Source organism: Balaenoptera physalus, assembly GCF_965194825.1.
Source record: "Balaenoptera physalus genome assembly, chromosome: 17".
Classification (NCBI taxonomy): Eukaryota; Metazoa; Chordata; class Mammalia; order Artiodactyla; family Balaenopteridae; genus Balaenoptera; species Balaenoptera physalus.
The window spans coordinates 12,267,466-12,290,050 of NC_138895.1; the positions used below are offsets into that span (position 1 = coordinate 12,267,466).

General features: G+C 42.2%; 1 protein-coding gene across 6 annotated transcripts in view; it reads right to left on the reverse strand.

The window, feature by feature from the left end:
- The window catches only part of LOC309646918 (uncharacterized protein), a 366,785-nt gene that overhangs the window by 219,435 nt on the left and 124,765 nt on the right, over positions 1 to 22,585 (reverse strand). For 3 of the 6 annotated variants that reach the window (XR_014255649.1, XR_014255650.1, XM_082433760.1), the window contains one exon: positions 11,509 to 11,613. Coding sequence is in view for 3 of the 6 variants with exons in the window: in XM_082433760.1 (XP_082289886.1) it covers positions 11,509 to 11,613 (105 nt within the window). In the remaining 3 variants the exon portion in view is untranslated. The other 3 variants (XR_014255648.1, XM_082433762.1, XM_082433761.1) reach the window with 3 other exon arrangements.

Below are 22,585 nucleotides of genomic sequence, written 5' to 3' on the forward strand. Positions count from 1 at the left end.
TCCCGGAATCGACAAAATCAGAACAGACATTTCAGAATGCTTTCTTTGCAAGGCCTGTTTTGGTCTGATCACGCCTGTTGCTACAGAGTTGATGCTGTCTGAAGCATAAGCTGAGCAAACGTTAATCTCCGTGCATCCAGTCATTCACCTTGAGATTAAGAGGACTTGATTTTCAGAGGTAGAGGGAATAAATGTGCTTATCAAATTTTCTGCATGGAGTAGGAATACCTTGGTTTTTAGAAAAAAAAGTTAACAAGAAAAACTCAACCCAGAAAATTAAAATATTGTTCAAAAAAGTTTTTGAAGGAGCTATAACAAGGTGATTGCAATCGTCCTTATAATAGTATAGCTTTGAGTATCTGACCTTCTTTCCATGGTTTTCATCACATCAGAGTTTATCTGTACACTGGGATGCTAAGGCAACCAAGAAACACACAGTAGGACTTGAACACCTAAACTAATTTTATGAATGCCAGCAACCAGATTTCCTTTACCTTGTGTTATATAAAGCCCAGAGACCAGCATTTACATTCTACTTTGGTTTATATTTTGAACACTGTTTTCACTTTATAGAGAATGATGGTTATGAATGTATGCTAGATATAACTGTATATGGAGTTACATGATGTACTGTTTATGTAAAAGATGTAAGATGTGTGCATCCATGTATGGGGAAGAAAGTGTGTGTCTGTTTTAAAAATGTAAATAGGGCAACAGCTACCAAAGAAAAAAAATCTCAAAGAACAAACAAACAATCTTGATTATATGTGAATTAATATTAAAGGCTAAGTTTTCTGGATTTTTTTCCAGAAAAAAACAGACATGTAAAAAAGTCTAATTGACATCAGAGAGTTATTGAAAATGCCATTGTTTTTGCTCTGGCACTTTCTACAATGAGTGTCCTTGTCAGTCAGGGGCCTGGGGAAGCAGGGACGTCTGGGAAAGAGGGCGCAGATATGAGTAATAACGGTGACAGGGGCTGGTCAGGAGACTCATGGGGGTCCGGAGGACACCAGTGCTGGGAAGCAGATGGGTCCACTTAAGGTAATCAGTCAGAAACTGGGCAATTCAACTCCATAAATATGCATCAACTCAAACTCTGGTGAACAATGCAGTCAAACCCCTGCCTTCACCATTTCAACTTGTAGCCTGGGCACAACAGAAAAACTGAGGTCTTGTTCCTCAGCCTTGACAAAAATGCTTGGAAACCCTCCATGTCAAACCTTGAGTTCTATCAGGCCATTTCGGCTCGTTTCTGGCTTTGGGCGCTTGGCTGTAACTGACTGAGATGCTTGGCCAGGACTCCTGCCCCCTGGTGCCCAAACCCTTTGCCTGGTGGGTCACTGACTCCATGGCCCCCAAGGCTCCTCACCTGATTTCTCCTTTCTCCTCTCAGAGGCTGGAACCTGTTTGCCTACAAGACCTTCCTGAGCCTCTACCGTCTGGTCTTTGCCTCCCCCCTCAGCCCTCCCCATCCCTCTTCCTAGGTGATCCCGATCCTGGCTCCTAAGCCTTTCCACACTGAATCATGAAAAGGAAGATCTCCAGGAGTGCAAGGTCTTCAACACTGTAAGCTTGGTCAAAGCTGGAATGTGCCTGTGAAGTTCAGTGCTGCTTGCCCAGCGGCCAACAGTGCCCACACGTGCTTGGCACACAAGAGACATGAACAGAAGAATAAAAAATGAAAGTAAGCTGAAAATGTATTATTTATCCCGAGTAGGAAACTGAGAAAGATTTTTAATATGGATTGAAACAAAACGTGTTTCTGCTTAATCATCAGCTTATTAGAACATTTTAAAAATGAAAAAGTTTATCTATTTATAATTAAGTGAGATTTAAATCCTAAGTATAATATTTCACGCCGGCCTCCTCAGTGTGTCTCAAACACATCAAGCAGCCTCCCACTCTAAGGCCTTTGTATGTGCTATTCCCTCTGCCTGGAATTTTCTTCCCTCAGTCACTGCAAGGCTCATGAGTTTTCTTCTTCCACGTCTCTGCTCAAATGTCACCACAGCAGAGAGGCGTTTTCCTGACTCCCTATCCGAAATAACACCATCCCATCAACTCTAGATCCTTTGCCTTGCTTCAATTTTCTCCTCACCTGACATCCTGACATCCTGCATTCATGGGTCCATTTCTGTCTCCTCCCACTGGAACTGTATAAGCTTCATGAGGGAACACCTTTCTTTTCTTCACTACTGTATCCTCACTCCCTGGAATGGTGCCTGGTATAAGGCAGGTGCTCAGTAACTATTTCAATGAATGAATGACTGAAGGCAGACACTGAAATTGTATGCTTGAAACTACGATCTTGATCAGTACTTCATTTCAATGGAGTAACCATTATTGTTGGACCATATAAGAAATTATGAAAGCAAACAGCCTACTGCATTTAATTTTGCTGCATTTAACTACAGACGAAACTTATGTTTATAAACTTCTGATATTGGAGTACATTTTCCTCTTATTTACCCTTCTGATCCCCATTAACCTATTCTAAAATATGTTACTGCTTACTCAGTAATATTTTATCTGCAGGGTAAATAAGACAGACAGGGCTTCCTTGGTGGAGCAGCGGTTAAGAATCCGCCTGCCAATGCAGGAGACATGGGTTCGAGCCCTCTTCCCAGAAGATCCCACATGCCGTGGCGCAACTAAGCCCGTGTGTCACAACTACTGAGCCTGGGCTCTAGAGCCCGTGAGCCACAACTACTGAAACACGTGGGCCTAGAGCCCATGCTCCACAACAAGAGAAGCCACTGCAATGAGAAGCCCGTGCACCACAACGAAGAGTAGCCCCCGCTCGCCGCAACTAGAGAAAACCCGCGCGCAGCAATGAAGACCCAACACAGCCAAAAATAAACAAACAAACAAATAAATAAGACAGAACGTCTGCCTCCTACACCCACATAATGAATCATAAAAGTACAGAGCCATGTTACGTATAGCAAATGCAGACCTCTTCAAGCACACTCATGTTTAATCCTTATTATTATTATTAATTAATTAATTTATTTTTTTAAACAGCAGGTTCTTATTAGTTATCTATTTTATACATATTAGTGTATACATGTCAATCCCAATCTCTCAAATCATCACACCACCACCCCTACCCGCCGCTTTCCCCGCTTGGTGTCCATACGTTCGTTCTCTACATCTGTGTCTCTATTTCTGCCTTGCAAACTGGTTCATCTGTACCATTTTTCTAGGTTCCACTTATCTGCGTTAATATACAATATTTGTTTTTCTCTTTCTGACTTACTTTACTCTGTATGACAGTCTCTAGATTCATCCACATCTCTACAAATGACCCAATTTCGTTCCTTTTTATGGCTGAGTAATATTCCATTGTATATATGTACCATATCTTCTTTATCCATTTGTCTGTTGATAGGCATTTAGGTTGCTTCCATGACCTGGCTATTGTAAATAGTGTTGCAATGAACACTGGGGTGCATGTGTCTTTTTGAATTATGGTTTTCTCTGGGTATATGCCCAGTAGTGGGATTGCTAGGTCATATGGTAGTTTTATTTTGAGTTTTTCAAGGACCCTCCATACTGTTCTCCAAAGTGGCTGTATCAATTTACATTCCCACCAGTAGAGCAACAGGGGTCCCTTTTCTCCACACCCTCTCCAGCATTTGCTGTTTGTAGATTCTGTGATGATGCCCATTCTAACTGGTGTAAGGTGATACCTCATTGTAGTTTTGATTTGCATTTCTCTAATAATTAGTGATGTTGAGCAGCTTTTCATGTGCTTCTTGGCCATCTGTATGTCCTCTTTGGAGAAATGTCTATTTAGGTCTTCTGTCCATTTTTTGATTGGGTTGTTTGTTTTTTTAATATTGAGCTGCATGAGCTGTTTATTTTTTTGGAGATTAATCCTTTGTCTATTGACTCATTTGCAAATATTTTTTCCCACTCTGAGGGTTCTCTTTTCGTCTTGTTTGTAGTTTCCTTTGATTTGCAAAAGATTTTAAGTTTCATTAGGTCCCATTTGCTTATTTTTGTTTTTATTTCCATTACTCTAGGAGGCGGACCAAAAAAGATCTTGCTGTGATTTATATCAAAGAGTGTTCTTCCTATGTTTTCCTCTAAGAGTTTTATAGTGTCCGGTCTTACATTTAGGTCTCTAATCCATTTTGAGTTTATTTTTGTGTATGGTGTTAGGGAGTGTTCTAATTTCATTCTTTTACATGTAGCTGCCCAGTTTTCCCAGCACCACTTATGGAAGAGACTGTCTTTTCTCCATTGTATATCCTTGCCTCTTTTGTCATAGATCAGTTGACCATAGGTGTGTGGGTTTATCTCTGGGCTTTCTATCCTGTGCCATTGATCTATATTTCTGTTTTTGTGCCAGTACCATATTGTCTTGATTACTGCAGCTTTGTAGTACAGTCTGAAGTCATGGAGTCTGATTCCTCCAGCTCCGTTTTTCTTCCTCAAGACTGCTTTTGCTATTCGGGGTCTATTCTGTCTCCATACAAATTTTAAGATTTTTTGCTTTAGTTCTGTAAAAAATGCCACTGGTAATTTGATAGGGATTGCATTGAATCTGTAGATTGCTTTGGGCAGTATAGTTATTTTCACAATATTGATTCCTCCAATCCAAGAACACGGTATATCTCTCCATCTGTCTGTGTCATCTTTGATTTCTTTCATCAGTGTCTTATAGTTTTCTGAGTACAGGTCTTTTACCTCTTTAGGTAGGTTTATTCCTAGGTATTTTATTCTTTTTGTTGCAATGGTAATGGGATTGTTTCCTTAATTTCTCTTTCCGATCTTCCGTCGTTAGGGTATAGGAATGCAAGAGATTTCTGTGCATTAATTTTGTATCCGGTAACTTTACCAAATTCATTGATTAACTCTAGTAGTTTTCTGGTGGTATCTTTAGGATTCTCTATGTATAGTATCATGTCATCTGCAAACAGTGAAAGTTTTACTTCTTTTCCAATTTGTATTCCTTTTATTTCTTTTTCTGCTCTGATTGCTGTGGCTAGGACTTCCAAAACTATGTTGAATAATACTGGCTAGAGTGGACATCCTTGTCTTGTTCTTGATCTTAGAGGAAATGCTTTCAGTTTTTCACCATTGAGAATGATGCTTGCTGTGGGTTTGTCATATGTGGCCTTTATTATGTTGAGGTAGGTTCCCTCTATGCCCACTGTCTGGAGAGTTTTTATCATAAATGGGTGATGAATTTTGTCAAAAGCTTTTTCTGCATCTATTGAGACGATCATATGGCTTTTATTCTTTTATTTGTTAATATGGTGTATCACATTGATTGATTTGTGTATATTGAAAAATCCTTGCATCCCTGGGATAAATCCAACTTGATCCTGGTGTATGATCCTTTTAATGTGTTGTTAGATTCTGTTTGCTAGTATTCTGTTGAGGATTTTTGCATCTATATTCATCAGTGATATTAGTCTGTAATATTCTTTTTTTGTAGTATCTTTGTCTGATTTTGGTATCAGGGTGATGGTGGCCTCATAGAATGAGTTTGGGAGTGTTCCTTCCTCTGCAATTTTTTGGAAGAGTTTGAGGAGGATGGGTGTTAGCTCGCTCTAAATGTTTGAGAGAATTCACCTGTGAAGCCATCTGGTCCTGGACTTTTGTGTGTTGGAAGATTTTTAATCACAGTTTCAATTTCATTACTTGTGACTGGTCTGTTCATATTTTCTATTTTTTCCTGGTTCAGTCTTGGAAGGTTATACCTTTCTAAGAATTTGTGCATTTCTTCCAGGTTGTCCATTTTATTGGCATAGAGTTGCTTGTAGTAGTCTCTTAGGATGCTTTGTATTTCTGCGGTGTCTGTTGTAATTTCTCCTCTTTCATTTCTAATTTTATTGATTTGAGTCCTCTCCCTCTTTTTCTTCATGAGTCTGGCTAATGGTTTATCAATTTTGTTTATCTTTTCAAAGAACCAGCTTTTAGTTTTATTGATCTTTGCTATTGTTTTCTTTGTTTCTATTTCATTTATTTCTGCTCTGATCTTTATGATTTCTTTCCTTCTGCTAACTTTGGGTTTTGTTTGTTCTTCTTTCTCTAGTTCCTTTAGGTGTAAGGTTAGATTGTTTATTTGAGACATTTGTTGTTTCTTGAGGTAGACTTGTATTGCTATAAACTTCCCTCTTAGAACTACTTTTGCTGCATCCCAAACGTTTTGGATCATCGTGTTTTCATTGTCATTTGTCTCTAGGTATTTTTTGATTTCCTCTTTGATTTCTTCAGTGATCTCTTGGTTATTTAGTAACGTATTGTTTAGCCTCCATGTATTTGTGTTTTTTACGTTCTTTTCCCTGTAATTGATTTCTAATCTCATAGCATTGTGGTCAGAAAAGATGCTTGATATGATTTCAATTTTCTTAAATTTACTGAGGCTTGATTTGTGACCCAAGATGTGATCTCTCCTGGAGAATGTTCCATGTGCACTTGAGGAGAAAGTGTAATCTGCTGGTTTTGGATGGAATGTCCTATAAATATCAATTAAATCTATCTGGTCTATTTTGTCATTTAAAGCTTGTGTTTCCTTATTAATTTTCTGTTTGGATAATCTGTGCATTGGTGTAAGTGAGGTGTTAAAGTCCCCCACTATTATTGTGTTACTGTTATTGTGTTAAACTGCTATTAGCACTTGCCTTATGTAATGAGGTGTTCCTATGTTGGGTGCATATATATTTATGATTGTTATATCTTCTTCTTGGATTGATCCTGTGATCATTATGTAGTGTCCTTCCTTGTCTCTTGTAACATTCTTTATTTTAATGTCTATTTTATCTGATATGAGTATTGCTACTCCAGCTTTCTTTTGATTTCCATTTGCATGGAATATCTTTTTCCATCCTCTCACTTTCAGTCTGTATGTGTCCCTAAGTCTGAAGTGGGTCTCTTGTAGACAGCATATATATGGGTCTTGTTTTTGTATCCATTCAGTGAGCCTGTGTCTTTTGGTTGCAGCATTTAATCCATTCACGTGTAAGGTAATTATCGATATGTCTGTTCCTATTACCATTTTCTTAATTGTTTGGGGTTTGTTTTTGTAGGTCCTTTTCTTCTCTTGTGTTTCCCACTAAGAGAAGTTCCTTTAGCATTTGTTGTAGAGCTGGTTTGGTGGTGCTGAATTCTCTTAGCTTTTGCTTGTCTGTAAAGCTTTTGATTTCTCCCTCGAATCTGAATGAGATCCTTGCTGGGTAGAGTAATCTTGGTTGTAGGTTCTTCCCTTTCATCACTTTATATATGTCATGCCACTCCGTTCTGGCTTGTAGAGTTTCTGCTGAGAAATCAGCTGTTAACCTTATGGGCGTTCCCTTGTGTGTTATTTGTCATTTTTCCCTTGCTGCTTTCAATAATTTTTCTTTGTCTTTAATTTTTGCCAATTTGATTACTATGTGTCTCGGCGTGTTTCTCCTTGGGTTTATCCTGTATGGGACTCTCTGCACTTCCAGGACTTGGGTGGCTATTTCCTCTCCCATGTTAGGGAAGTTTTTGACTATAATTTCTTCAAATATTTTCTCGGGTTCTGTCTCTCTCTCTTCTCCTTCTGGGACCCCTATAATGCGAATGTTGTTGCGTTTAATGTTGTCCCAGAGATCTCTTAGGCTGTCTTCATTTCTTTTCATTCTTTTTTCTTTATTCTGTTCCGCAGCAGTGAATTCCACCATTCTGTCTTCCAGGTCACTTATCTGTTCTTCTGCCTCAGTTATTCTGCTATTGATTCCTTCTAGTGTATTGTTTATTTCAGTTACTGTATTGTTCATCTCTGTTTGTTTGTTCTTTAATTCTTCTAGGTCTTTGTTAAACATTTCTTGCATCTTCTTGATCTTTGCCTCCATTCTTTTTCCGAGGTCCTAGATCATCTTCACTATCATTATTCTGAAATCTTTTTCTGGAAGGTTGCCTATCTCCACTTCATTTAGTTGTTTTTCTGGGGTTTTATGTTGTTCCTTCATCTGGTACATAGCCCTCTGCCTTTTCATCTTGTCTATCATTCTGTCAATGTGGTTTTTGTTGCACAGGCTGCAGGACTGTAGTTCTTCTTGCTTCTGCTGTCTGCCCTCTGGTGGATGAGGCTATCTAAGAGGCTTGAGCAAGTTTCCTGATGGGAGGGACTGGTGGTGGGTAGAGCTGGCTGTTGCTCTGGTGGGCAGAGCTCAGTAAAACTTTAATCCGCTTGTCTGCTGATGAGTGGGGCTGGGTTCCCTCCCTGTTGGTTGTTTGGCCTGAGGCAACTGAACACTGGAGCCTACCCGGGCTCTTTGGTGGGGCTAATGGCGGACTCTGGGAGGGCTCACGCCAAGGAGTACTTCCCAGAACTTCCGCTGCCAGTGTCCTTGTCCTCACAGTGAGACAAAGCCCCCCCCACCGCCTCTGCAGGAGACCCTCCAACACTAGCAGGTAGGTCTGGTTCAGTCTCCTATGGGGTCACTGCTCCTTCCCCTGGGTCCCGATGCACACACTACTTTGTGTGTGCCCTCCAAGAGTGGAGTCTCTGTTTCTCCCAGTCCTGTCAAAGTCCTGCAATCAAATTGCACTAGCTTTCAAAGTCTGATTCTCTAGGAATTCCTCCTCCCGTTGCCGGACCCGCAGGTTGGGAAGCCTGACGTGGGGCTCAGAACCTTCACTCCAGTGGGTGGACTTCTGTGGTATAAGTGTTCTCTAGTTTGTGAGTTACCCACCCAGTGGTTATGGGATTTGATTTTATTGTGATTGCGCCCCTCCCACCATCTCATCGTGGCTTCTCCTTTGTCTTTGGATGTGGGGTATCTTTTTTGGTGAGTTCCAGTGTCTTCCTGTCGATGATTTTTCAGCAGTTAGTTGTGATTCCGGCGCTCTCCGAAGGGGTAGTGAGAGCACGTCCTTCTACTCCGCCATCTTGATCCAATCTCCCCTTAATCTTTAAGTGGATCCTCTAAGCAGGGCTTTTGACAACCTGGTAGCCAGAGCGCATTTATGAATTAATGCTTTTAAAGCCACCTACTACTCAATCATGGATAACTCTATTGAAAAGTTTTTTTCTCCTGTCTAATGGGAAGTTCCAAGATGATACCGTGGAAAAATATACATCAAATGTGGGCATGTGTCATGATACATTTTAGATATCAGATCCTAAAGTTTGGCTTCCCTGCTAAGTCAGAGCACCCAGAAAAGTATACATACACTTGTCATCAAAATGGATATAAAAGGATTATAAACAAGGATCAGAATAATTGACGCTGTGGAGGGCCAGTGGTGATCCAGACTGTCCAAAGAAAATTGTGTGGGGCACTGAACAGTGGTTGGATTCTTAGATTTTTTTTTTTAAGCCTCCCAAGCAAGATTTAAACTTTATTCTTTAGTTACTGAAACATAAGGCAGAATCTCCTGCTGTTCTTACTCACGTCTGAACTGTTACTAAAGCTTTACAGTGAAGCCCCAAGGCCTCGCCCTCTCTCACCAGAAGCTGGATTTAGCAAATAAGATCCCTGGTCTGGAATCAGAAAACCACTCCCCTGGTCTTAGGAAAGTTACTCAACTTCTCTGAGTCTCAGTCTTCTCACCTTTTAAATACAGATAATAATAATATGTATATCATAGGTCATTGTAAATATTAAATGACATAATACACAAAAGTGCTACGATGAAGACTTGTGATTTAGTATGCACTCAATGAATTAATATTAATGATTACTTCTTCCACATTCTTTTTATACATTAACTTTTTCTCTCATTTCCTTTTCCTTTGTTTTTCCCTTACCACAGAGCCCAACTATAATTATTATTTGCAAGTATTTATTGAGCATCCATCAATTACCATTAAACAAAAGAAGAGTCAATACGTTTGTCAGGATTTACTAAGCAATTATCAGAAGCAACGGGCTGGGAGAGACTGTGTACTTGGTCCCTGCCCTGTGGGTACACAATCACACAGCAATGCAGGCGGGTTGTTCTTCCATAGCTTGGGGCAACATTGCTGTAGAATTGCTTATGATGGCTAACCTTGACAGAGTAAAGACCTGCAGTGTTTGGATTCTCAGGAAGCCCATTCCCATCTGGGAGCCAGAGGCTCCTCGGTAAGTGTTTCCTGGGATGGGGGGGGTGGGAGGGGGCTCCTTTCTCTGCCTCCTAGAGTCCCTGAGCTCTGGAGAACAGGCTCTGTGAACTCTGGGGCAATGACTCTCTCAGGGCTGCTTCTGAGAAGTGGGCCTATCTAGAAAAAGGCTGTGCGAACCAGAGACATTGGGCTCAACTCTAGCTGGACAGCGAGCCGAGCCGCGGAAGCAGTTTCATGGGACCCCCTCTGCTCTTTTCCTGCTCACACCTTTGTTCTACCTGATCTGCTCCCCACCCCTTACCACACCCTTCACAGGACTAGCACTCCCAGCCTTCACATTTCTACTTCATCCACTCTGACATGTTGACAATTGCCTGAAGGAGCCTTGTCTTCTCTCCTTCATTTATTACAGGCAGGGCTGCTTCCTCTGCATTTAATATTCTTCTTGGCCCAGCTCCTATTTGTCTTCCAGACTCAGCCCAGGTGCCACCTCTGGGCAGTCTTCCTTCACCCCCATCCTACACCAAGGTGCTCCTCTGTGCGCCCCTGGGGTTTCAGTGCTTGTAGCCATCGTGGTCCTCAGCAGTGAGTGTGTAGCTGCCACGACTGCCTACTCTCCTGGAGGTGCTTTGAGAGGAGAGACCAGGTTTGTTTGTTTAATCTCTGCGTCCCTAACACAGCACAGTGTCTGATGCTTAGCACGTCCTCAGACAATGTCAGTGGAACAAATTAATTAGAATCTCCGTTATGTTTCTCCCTACACACTCCGTCTGCAAGTGAGCTGCTGTCTGCTCTCCCTAAATAGTTCGATAAATTCATGCTGATAAAGTGTGCACTTTCCCCCAACTCCTTGAGTACTGGAAAGACTAATGCCTATTTGGCAATGAAAGTTTTGTAAGGAGCCTTGGAGGAAAGGGATGATGCATGTCTGAAAATTCAGTAATGACTCTGATTCGTGGTTACTGCCGCATCTCTCCTGGATTCCACTTATAAAGAACTCAGGGCCTCTGAACTACTTAGGAAAGTGGTACAATTTTTTTAATGACTAGAAATGACCCTGTATTACCCTACATTCTTGTCAGATGAAATAAAAGAGATACTGTGAATGAGCAAACTAAACAAAACAACCACCGATTTGATTCACATACTCTCCAGCCTCCAGTTGGGGAGAAACAACTTGTTTGTTTGTTAGTTTTTTAAAATAGTGTGGACTTCCAAATGTTTCTTTTTTCTTTCCTGAGATAATATGTCCAGACATCACATGCTACATTGCCATAGGCAGTAATTACAGAAATGAATCCCAAAGAAGAATATTCACGGGGTATCAGTGGCTGTTCGACTTGACTTCTGAGAAACCCATAGGGAGGTCCTCAGCTGAGTAATAGTGAGGATTTATTGAACACAAAACACTTCCCCGCAAACAAGTAGCCCTATTGTATCCTTTAATTTTCTTCAAAATAAACTCTTCCACCTACCTTTGCTTCAGGGTGCCGTTGGTATTGATGGCTGTCGTTCCATGAGTGACAACGGGTAGAACTGGGGGACTCCAACTCCAACCTACTTTCCAACAATATCACCACCTAGAATTTGTGAAATAAATGTAGAAAAAATGGCTTTAAAAGCTTGAATTTTTGTGGAAACCTTCAAAGATGAGCATAAAAATATGCAGTGAAAACAGAATGGTTGAAATAATTCTTATATCCCCGGGATACCTCCAAGAAAATGCCCTAGGACTTCCCTGGCGGCACAGTGGTTAAGAATCCTCGTGTCAGTGCAGGAGACACGGGTTCGAGCCCTGGTCCGGGAAGATCCCACATGCCACGGAGCAACTAAGCCCATGCGCCACAACTGCTGAGCCTGTGTTCTAGAGCCTGCAAGCCATAACTACTGAGCCCACATACCACAACTACTGAAGCCCGAGCGCCTAGAGCCTGTGCTCCGCAACAAGAGAAGCCACTGCAATGAGAAGTCCGCGCACCGCAACAAAGAGTAGCCCCCGCTTGTCACAACTAGAGAAAGCCCACGTGCATGAACAAAGACCCAACGCAGCCAAAAATAAGTAAGTGAATAAATAAATTTATTTAAAAAAAAAAAAAGAAAATGCCCTAAAAATGTCACCATAAAGAGATAAACATTATCACTATCAGCAAAGAAAATTTACATAAAATTTTCTAAAGTATAAGAAGGGCTTTGACCAGCTAAGAGGTGGTGTAATTATTGTAAACAACAGGTATGGGCTGTAGTAACAGACCAAGATCAAATTCTGTTCCCTCACTTAGCAGCTGCATAACTTTGGGCAAATTACTTAACTCCATGAAGCCTATCTTTTCTATCTTTAATTTGGATTCCTGACTGTCTCATAAACTTATTGTTAATTCATTTGTGCAATTACTAAGTGATTATTTATTGAGCTATTACTAGAAACCAGACACCATGCTGGGTGCTAGAGATTCAGTAATAAGATACAATGTTTTCCCTCAAGGATTTCATTGTCTAGGAGCAGAGACAGTTGAATAAATAAAATAATTGCAATACATTGTGATACCTGCCTTAATACCGGTAAGTTCAAGGTAGTACAAAGGAGAAAATGATGAGTCCATGTAGGTCCATCAAGGAAGGCTTCGAAAAAGAGATGAAGTTTAAGTATCCTCTAAGGTTTAACAGAAGAGCTGAGGTAGGGAATAGAAAGACACTGAATGCAAACACAATGGAATGCTCAATGGCATGATGTGAGAAACTTTGAAACTTCAAGAGTTTACGAAGCATCAAGTGGCTCAGCATGTCGATACATTTAAGTATCAGGAGAGGACTGGTGACCATCCGGATGAGAGGGCTTAGCGAAGGAAGGATGACACCCAGGTTTCTGTAGTGGGTGACTAAGTTGAGGTTGATGTCTTACTGAGGGACCTAAGAGGAGGGACATTAAGAAGAAGGGATGATGAAGATAAAGATGCAGATTTGGGACAAGGTGACTGTGAGGGTTCTGTGAAATGTCTGGATGAAATGTCTTGTAAGCAGTTTAATGCACTGGTCTGGAGCTCAGAAGAGAGAACTGACCTGGAAATTCAGGTCTGGAGCCCAGAGCCTCATATGTAAGACCAGACGAGCACTTGGATCTTTTCTCCCACACAGGCTGGCCTCAAGGAAAATGAGGAAGTCTGAGTTGTGGGGCTGGTGTCCAAGGGGGAATCCGTGCTTCAGTTCGTAGTCTTGGGGGGAGGAGTTGTAAGCTTGAGAAACCCTGTGGTCCATCTTTAGAGCAAAACTGCTGTCATAATCTGCCAAAACCCACAAGTACCGTCAAAATTATTCGTTATTCGCTTTCACTTCTTTAACATTTTGAACACAGACCATAGCAATACCTCTTAAAAGCCTCGTCTCTTTCCCATTTATGTCCCTCTCATCACAAACTGCTCCTCCAACCCTCATACATGTCCTGAGAAGCCTTCCCCGACTCCAGACTCCACATCTCCTGTTCCTATCTCCCTCCCACTTCCCCAAAGATGAGTCTGGTAAGGCAAGAGAGGCTTCTCTGGGGGGTGAGGGAGGAGAAGAAATAAAACCTGCAAAGTCAGGATCCTTTTAGAGGCCAGGAAGAGGGGAAAGGTTGGAAGGACTCATGCATTAATAATTGTGTTCTTGTTACAGTAGACTCAAAAACCAGGCTGATCATCTAAATAAGTCATGCATGCAAAGAGGCTTAGCAGAGAGCAAGGATCCTGTTCCAGGAAGTGGGATGGAAACCAAACAAGAGAAGAAGGTTCTAAGCAGTGGATGAATGGTGTTGTCTAGAGAAATTCCCTAGGCTGCAGGGAATTGCTGCAGCAACTCGTATAGGTTCTAGTGATCTCTGACACCAGGAGAAAGGAGCCATTAAAGGTCCTGGTGAGGCCTGGACATCACTGGAAGAGGTATAGAATGAGAAGAAAATAAGAGTCAGGACAGAAGCTTAGGGAGCAGATTGTAGGAGAAAGTCAATGAAGTGTTCTGGTGAGAATCTGTCAGGAGGTGGAAGAGAACCAGGAGCGTGTGGTGTCCTGGAAATTAGGAAGCAGTTTTTAAGGAGACAGTGTCAAGTGTGTGTCCCATACTCATCAAGTTTGATGAGCAATGGAAAGTATCCACTGGATTTGGCAATTGGGAGGTCACTGGTAACCTTAGCAAAAGCATCTTTAGTGAAATGGTGGAAGCAAAAGGCAAACTGCAGTGTGATCATAGAGAGGGAAAGATGACAAACTCGAGACACGAGGACAACTGTCCTGGGAAGCCTGTCTGAGGACAGGAGGCAAGACAGCAGCTAGAGGAGTTTTCCCCTCCTCTCTTCTTCCCCTCTCCCTCCCTCCCTTCCTTCCGGACAGGCAAGACTTGGACCTCTTTAAAGACTCTTATGAAAAAGAGTCTAAAGTCCAGAAAGGAAATGACAGAGAAGGAGGGTGGGTGAGGTGGAGAACAGATGGAGGGATTCACCTTGAATGAGAAGAAGGAATACCCCTTCTTCTGAGAGTGGAGGAAGGAAGGAAAGTGGCAGACACAGGAAGGTTTTAGTGGGAAAGCAGGAGGTGATCAGCCAGGAAGTTGAAGGAGTTTCTGTCTGCTAGCCTTCAAGTTCTCTGCAAGGCAGTTGGCAAGGTCATCTGCTGAGAGTAAGGTATGGAGGCAGGAGCTGGGTAGAGGGACATAGTGAGAGGTTTGGAACAGTGACAGCAGGGAATGGGATAGGGGAGAGAAGATACATGGCAAAAGGCTCGAGTGTGTGGGACCACACGTTAGAGACACCTAGTATATTTGAGACTTATAGTATATTTTTCCCCAGCTGCACCTGGATGAGGTGCAGAGATGCTATCATGAGATGCGTTCAGGGACAGCAGGTTGAGACAGGTGAGGCCTTCGATAAATATCGGCTCCCCCACTACGAAGTACAGGTTGGCAGTACAGAAAAACATGCAGTTGTGACTTTCCAATGGGAAAAAAATGTTTTCATTTGGTGATGTTAATGTCAAGACCATGAAGGTCTTCTAAGATGGTTGGTTTCAAGTTTGGAGGGATAAACTGTAATATCAGGTGGTGCCACTTGGTTACTGGACCTGGGGTTGGAACTGCTCTTATCCTGAGAACACAAAAGGGGTAATCAACTCCCTTTTGGCCCTGCTCAAGTCATGGGAGACAAAAGAATCCCAGCAAGTCCAATTCTATTGCCCTTGCAGACAACCTTCAACATTCTAGAAAGCAGTAGGACAGTGACTTCTGGGGAATATGCTCACAGAGTGTCCACATACAAGGCCATTTCTTACGATTATGTCATGAAGGCAGAAATACTTCTTTTTTAGAAAAGAGATTTGAATTCAGATGAGGCAGGCTAAACGTAACAGAGCAAGAGCCAGAATCAACCACTTTGTCCTCTTTTGCCTGGCTAAGAAAGTGAATCAAACTTCCAGCAGATACAAGTCAAAGCAGGAGAGGGACATGGGGGTGAATCAGACACACCCCCCAGAAGGTACTGAAAGGACTTAAAAGTAGGGCTGAGGCTTCCTTGAAGAAGAAGAAATTCTACCTGTGGATAGCAGCTTCACTCTGTGCCCCAAACCCCAGGCTACCCTTTCTTATGGATTTTGGATTCTCCTAGTCAGCTCCCATAATCCTGTAAACCAATTGCAACAAATCTCTCTTTTTTAAATTGAAGTATAGTTTCAGGTGTATAGCATAGTGGTTCAGTATTTTTACAGACTATACTCCATTAAAATTTATTACAAGATAATGGCTATAATTCCCTGTGCTATACAACATATCCTTGTTGCTTATCTATTTTATACATAGTATTTATATTTCTTAATCCCATACCCCTAATTTGCCCCTCCCCCCTTCCCTCTCCCCTTTGGTAAGTAGTTTGTTCTCTGTATCTGTGAGTCTGTTTCTGTTTTGTGTATACATTCATTTGTATTATTTTTTAGATTCCACATATAAGTGATATCACAGAGTATTTGTCTTTCTCTGTCTGACTTATTTCACTAAGCATAATCTTCTCTAGGTCAATCCGCATTGCTGCAAATGGCAGAAATTCATTCTTTTTTATGGCTGAGTTCCATATATTTTATATATATATATATATATATATATATATATATATATATATATATATGCCACATCTTCTTTATCCATTCATCTGTCGATGGGCATTTGATTTGCTTCCATATCTTGGCTACTGTAAATAATGCTGAACACTGGGGTGCATGTATCTTTTCGAACTAGTGTTTTCATTTTCTTTGGATATATACCCAGGAGTGGAATTGCTGGATCATACGGTAGTTCTAGTTTTAGTTTTTTGAGGAACCTCCATACTGTTCTCCATAGTGGTTGCCCTAATTTACGTTCCCACCAACAGTGTACGAGGGTTCCCTTTTCTCCACATCCTCACCAACACTTGTGATTTGTAGACTTTTGGATGATAGCCATTCTGACAGGTGTGAGGTGATAGCTCATTGTAGTTTTGATTTGCATTTCTCTAATAAACATATTTCTTGATATCTGTCTCCTACTGGTTTTGTTTCTCAAGAGGAACCCTGGCTGATACAGTACGTCCTTCAGATGGGTTGTGAAGATTAAATGAAGTAGTGTGTTACTGTATAAGAAGCACCTGACACAGTGCCAGGAACAACAAAACGGAGTTGCAAAATGCCAGTTACTATCATGATGGCTTGGAAAACACAAAGTTGAGTCTAGCTGACTCCCAACTTGACTCTTCACCCAGTAACTTGGTAGTTACTGGTCTGGCCTCTATCACTAATTCAATGTAACCTTGAGCAAGCCACAGCCTCTAAGGGCCCTGGTTTCCTTTCTGTAAAATGAGGGACTGTGAACCAAATGATTTTTGTACAAACTCTTACAGCTTTGATGTTCTCTGGGTTAGTTTTGACCCAATTTATTAGATTTTTATTAGGTCGCTCTACTTCTTCCAGCCACCAGACAAGATCTTTTTCATTACTGTTACATTCAAGGCTGCTTCTATACAAATGACCCTCTAATTACTGGGTGGTTTATGGCCTGAGAATGCACACTAAGTTTAATATTAACCTGAGCAAAGCATTTCTGTTATTTTAGTCAGTGATTATACAGCTCCTGTTCTACCCCAGAATACTGGCCATATGGGATGTAAAAAAGCATTCAATCTGTTCCCTGCCCTCAAGGAGCATAGGGGGACATCTAAAAATCCAATACTACTATGAGGGAGTATATAATCAAGTCTAAGAACCACAGGCTTTGAGAGAAAGGGGACAATAAGATCACTCTGAGCTGGAATGATCAGAAAGGCTTAGTAAAAGAGGCAGGGATTTAGATAGATGAAATGCCTATGTAAGAGATGAGAAAGAAGTTAAATCTTCTGCTCTTGCTGTGTGTCATGTATTCCAAAATTGAATGTGTGAGATTTGGGGAGCTCTTTATATTGTTGCTTGCCTTTGTCGCCGCAGATGATAGAAAGGTGGCTGCTTCATAACTTCAGGCTTTCTCTCCTGTCCTCCCTGGCATGTCCTGTGCAAGGATGAATGGGCAGCAGGTGTACCACCCTGCATGAACTTACCTGCAGACACCATGGCAACCCCCATCAGCCATGTATTTGGGGACCCCCCCTACGGGAGATTAAGTCCCATTAAGGTGGGGTCCATGCTTCTCTTGTCTACTGCATAAATATTTATGGACTAAATCACTAAAATCACTGCTCTCCAGAATATAGGAGACATAAAGGGAAAGGTTTCCTATCTGAAACTTTCAATGGCATTAAAACTCGAAAAATAGTGATTCTTATACTTTGGAAATTCTTTGATTTTCAATGTCAGCCCAATCTGAATCCCTGCTCCCACTCCCTGCAAAGTGTTGCTTAAACCCTACTGGCAGGGCTTCTTATCCAAAGAGCCATTGACAGAACTACTGCCAAAAACTTGCTGGAGCTGAACAAAAAACCAGTGGGTGTGGATAGAATTAACGTTATGCTTGAATGACAAGCAAACACCAGAAGAATTAATTTTACAAGCTCACCTTTGAGATCAGATAACAGCAGCTTGACTTTTTAAAGACAATACTCATTTTTATCAGTTTAATAAATAGCTCTTAGCAACACTGACAGTTATCTTTAATGGACAGAAACAGAGAAGCCTTATTAACAGTTACATTTAAATTGTTCACTAATCTTACTTTAGTTTATTGCCTCTTTCATGATGATCTTTTGCTAAATGAGTTTAAAAAAATACTTGGTGATGTGTGTAAACAAGCCAGAAATTCACAAGACTGTGGTCTAATGAAAGCAAATAAACAGGGCTTACAAAATAATTCAGAACACTGAAAGAGGCAGTGTTTGGGGCGTAAATATAGATTTTTACAAACAAGATGTTAATAATCATAGGTCAATATTCATATAAGGATTGCTATAAAGATTAGAAGTGGAAAAAAATGTCCTCTGGATTCAGAAATGTCTCCTAGTCAACTGCAAAATAATTCTGTACATAGGTTATTAACATTTATAATCCAACAGATTTTTGCAAATGTTTACTGACCTCCAACTACGTGCAATGAATAGTTCTCAAAACATACTGCCTCCCATCAAGGCAATCAGTCATCGCATTTTTACCCAGGGCTGGACTAGGGGTAGTCCGGGTCATGTAGTGTACATACGATGTTCTTGCCTGTCCCGCCTCTACGTATTCCCCCCTCTTCTGTTAACAACACCTGAATTTTCCTTTGGGGAACCACTCTCCCCCATTCCACACTATGTGTTTCTATGGGATTGACCCCATCCTCCCAGCTCCAAGCGTATTCAGGTGATCATGACCTGCTCAGTTGTCCTTTGGCCACAGTAATTGATTTAGAGGTGGGCATAAATATAGACTGAAATAGAAATGAGTTGGTGATATAAGCCAGGCTAACAAGACTACATTCTGGGCTTCTGTTGGAAAAACATGTGCAAGAGAAGCTTTCTTCCCACAGATTGCAAGCTGTAAGGGTGATGAGCTAAGACCCTGCCTAGAAAGACACCAACACAGAAGATGAAGAGGGAGACCAAGCGCTGTTGGGTATTTTCCACTTGTCCCCAGATCTCTCTCCTGCTCTCTACCAGCTGACTAAATGGACTCGATCTACGTCTCTTCCCCTTTGGCTTCAAGGTGGGAATGCTGTCAGGAGATCAGAGACGTTAGATCATTTATTTCCCAGTCCCTTTCTGTGGGGTCCCCTCAGATTAACTGTCTCTCTGCTGAAGGCTATGGCTTCTGTCAGGGGACCTATTCATATAAGCTCACTGTCTTCAGGTTCCAGGATCCGTACTTGCTTTACTCCTTTAGGCCTAGAGATGGTAACGATGTCCCACTATTAACTGTTACTTGCTCTGGTACTTCAATACCCCTTGTAATTTCCCCAAACCCTGCTCTCATCTTTGTAAGTAGTCCTCTTTTTAAAATCTGCACACAACACCACCAAGGGGTGGGCAAAACACCTAAGCCACCCTCTGGCCCGACCCCTGGACACACCCCTACCCTCACCCCATATAAGGAACAAGCTTGCCCCCCGCTCAGGGAGTGAGCAAGCAAGAGAACCTGTTGTTTGTTCCCGCCCCCTGTTGCTGCAGCAGGGGCCCCAGTAAAGCCTTGCCTGAAAAAAAACAAACAAACACCTAATTGGATGGAGCCATCTATTCCTGCCAGGACCCCGACAAATCAAATGACACTATCTGAGTTCTGGATTCAGACATACTTAAAGATAATGACACTCCTGACTTCTCAGTTACTTGAGCCAATAAATTCCCTTTTTCCTTAAGGCTGTTTGAACTGAGTTTTCTGCTGCTTACAACAGAGGGTCCTAATACAGTTTGTTAGGTTCTTTTGATTGCATAGACTTACACGAGACTCTTAAAAAAGGGGAGGTGGCATTGTTATGGACTGAATTGGGCCCCCTCAAACTTATATGTTGAAGTCCTAACCCCCAGTACCTCAGAATGTGATTGTATTTGGAGATAGGGTCTTTAAAGAGGTAATTAGGTTAAAAGGAAGTCATTACATGGGCCCTAACCCAATCTGACTGGTATCCTTATAAAAAGAGGAGATGAGAACACAGACATGCACAGAAGGAGAACACTGAAGACACAGGGAGAAGACAGCTATCTATGAGCCAAGGAGAAACCAACCCTACCAACACCTTGGTATCAAACTTCTAGCCTCCAGAATTGTGACAAAATAAATACCTGTTGTTTAAGCCACTTAGCCTGTGGTACTTTGTTATAGCAGCCCTAGCAAACTAACACTGACACCTATAAACTACAACTGGGAAAGACATTTCTAGAGACCAATGACTCTCTCCAGCTCTCTGAGCCAACATGGTCTTTTAGCTAAGTTATCTGTGTCCCTCTGTAAATTGGTTCCATTTACCTTTATTACTCACTGGCCAACCTTTCCATATTCCCCACAATCCAAAGGAACCTAAACTAATTGGCTTGGCTAGCTACCATTGATACTACTGGAGCGAGACCTTTGCACTGATCTACCTCATGGTATTTCTGGCCAGCAGTGGGTAAACTGCTTTTGGATCATATGCCTTCATCTGGTTCCACCGGCGGCTGCCATGTGTAGGGGACAAGTACATGCTGGTTCCCTGCATAGAGAGTGGCGGGAGGGTCAGTTTCAGGGAGAAAGAGAAGCTGGATACAGCTGGTATTTGACAAGTCCAGCATTTGGTCTCCTGGGCTACTGGCATTAATAATTACAGGGAAACATGAATACCAACACATACTGCTCATATTTGGCTTCAATTTTACTGTAGTAGCCAGTTCCTCATTTGAGTTACTCACAAGACCCACTTTCTTGACCTTGAGTTTTATAAGATACCCTAGAATCCTCACAATAACCACACTGCTTTGCTTGACCCCGTTTGATGTGTTTATTACTTGAAAACAAAAAAAAGCCTTGATTAAAATAATTTCCAAAGAGAACAGTAATTCCGTCCAGGGAAGAGGGATCTGTTAATGAGTAAACACGACTTTTATGGATTATTCCTGACATGCTATCAACTTCGTGACTATGCTTTGATCTCTTTACTTCCTCGTGCACAGAAATGGAAGGAATACTAAAGGACGTCTTCCACCTCCCAGTAATGCTGCCAGAGAATCTTAAGAAAGTGCCTCATGGGGTCATCTACTCCCACCTCAGACAGGAATTGTTTTCTTCTAGTTTCTGGAACCCTAAAGAAGAGAATTTTTTCACATTTCCTGAAATGTTAACTTTTTCCCCTTCTCCACTGACTTCCCAGCAGCTCTTTCTTTACTTACTTCCCAATACCACAGAGACAGAATCAAATGGGCACAGACGTAAGTGTCACAATTTGTGGCGCTGACACCACGTACCCGGCAGTGTGATCCCATCCCTGTCAGTAGCCCTTTCCCCCTTGGGGGAGGTCAGGAGTGGTGCGTGGCAGCTGGGCTGGGGTGGGGGGGAGCCTGTGGGGCCCTGAGGCTCTCAGGCCTCCTCCTGCCCAGGAGGTCCATCCAGCAGGGTGACCAGGGCCATTTCCCTGGCATCCAGGGGCCTGCAGGTGTGGGAGTCTGAGTGCATGGGAGAAGCTTGATCCTTTTCCAAAGCTGAATATTTGGGGACAGGCTGGGGGGCGTGGCACACGTGGAAAGCCATCTTTTATTTACTAGAGACAAAATGTAAAAACATTGGAAGATTTAAGCTGAGAGAGCGGCAAGATCAAATTTTCACCCTGGAGAGATTACTCTGGATCACTTTGAATGGAGAGCGTTTGGAGATGGGCAGGCTGGAGGTAAAGCTGGGCTCAAAGGCTGTTGTAGGAAGCCAGGCTAGAGGTGACGATGGCCTAGAAGAACTGGAGCCAGTGGGGGTGAAGAGAGGAGGGCACTGAGAAAAATGTACGGATTACAAGTGTGGCTAGGCCTGCTGTCCAGTATCCCGGGAGGGACATGTGCAAAGGTACATCTGCGGGGCCAGGATCCTTGGCTTCGGTGTTGAGGAACTGGATGCCATGGCCAGGACCAAGGCAGAGCCCCTCTGCCCTCAGTCCTCCTCTCTGCCCAAGGCCAGGAAAGGACTTAGAGACCTGGCAGCACGTTGTAAATTCCTTAAAAAGGCAAAAGGATCATCCCATTCAGAAGAGAGTGGTAAAAGAGGATTCTCATATGCAAGAGGTAGCAGGGCTGGGAAGAGAAACCTCTGGGTCATGCGGAGATGGACACAACTGGTGAAGGGCAAGACAGCAGCCCTTGGGGAGTGCCGAGGAGCATGTAGGTGTGGAGCTGAAAAGTCTCTGTACTCCCCTCAGAAATTAGATACTGACGCAGCCCAGCTCCGGCTGGTCTTTTAGGGAAAGGAGCTATTTAAGAGGGAGGAAAACAGGGATTAAAGCTTTGAGTGGCAGTAGATGTAAAAAAATCTTTTCCTAACCATATTTTTACCCCTCGCCTTCCAACTCCCCTCCATTTCAGGGACCACCTGAACGATGAATACTGGAGGCCAGACTTTTGTCCGGTGAGGTAGAGTATATTATTGTCATGTAACTATT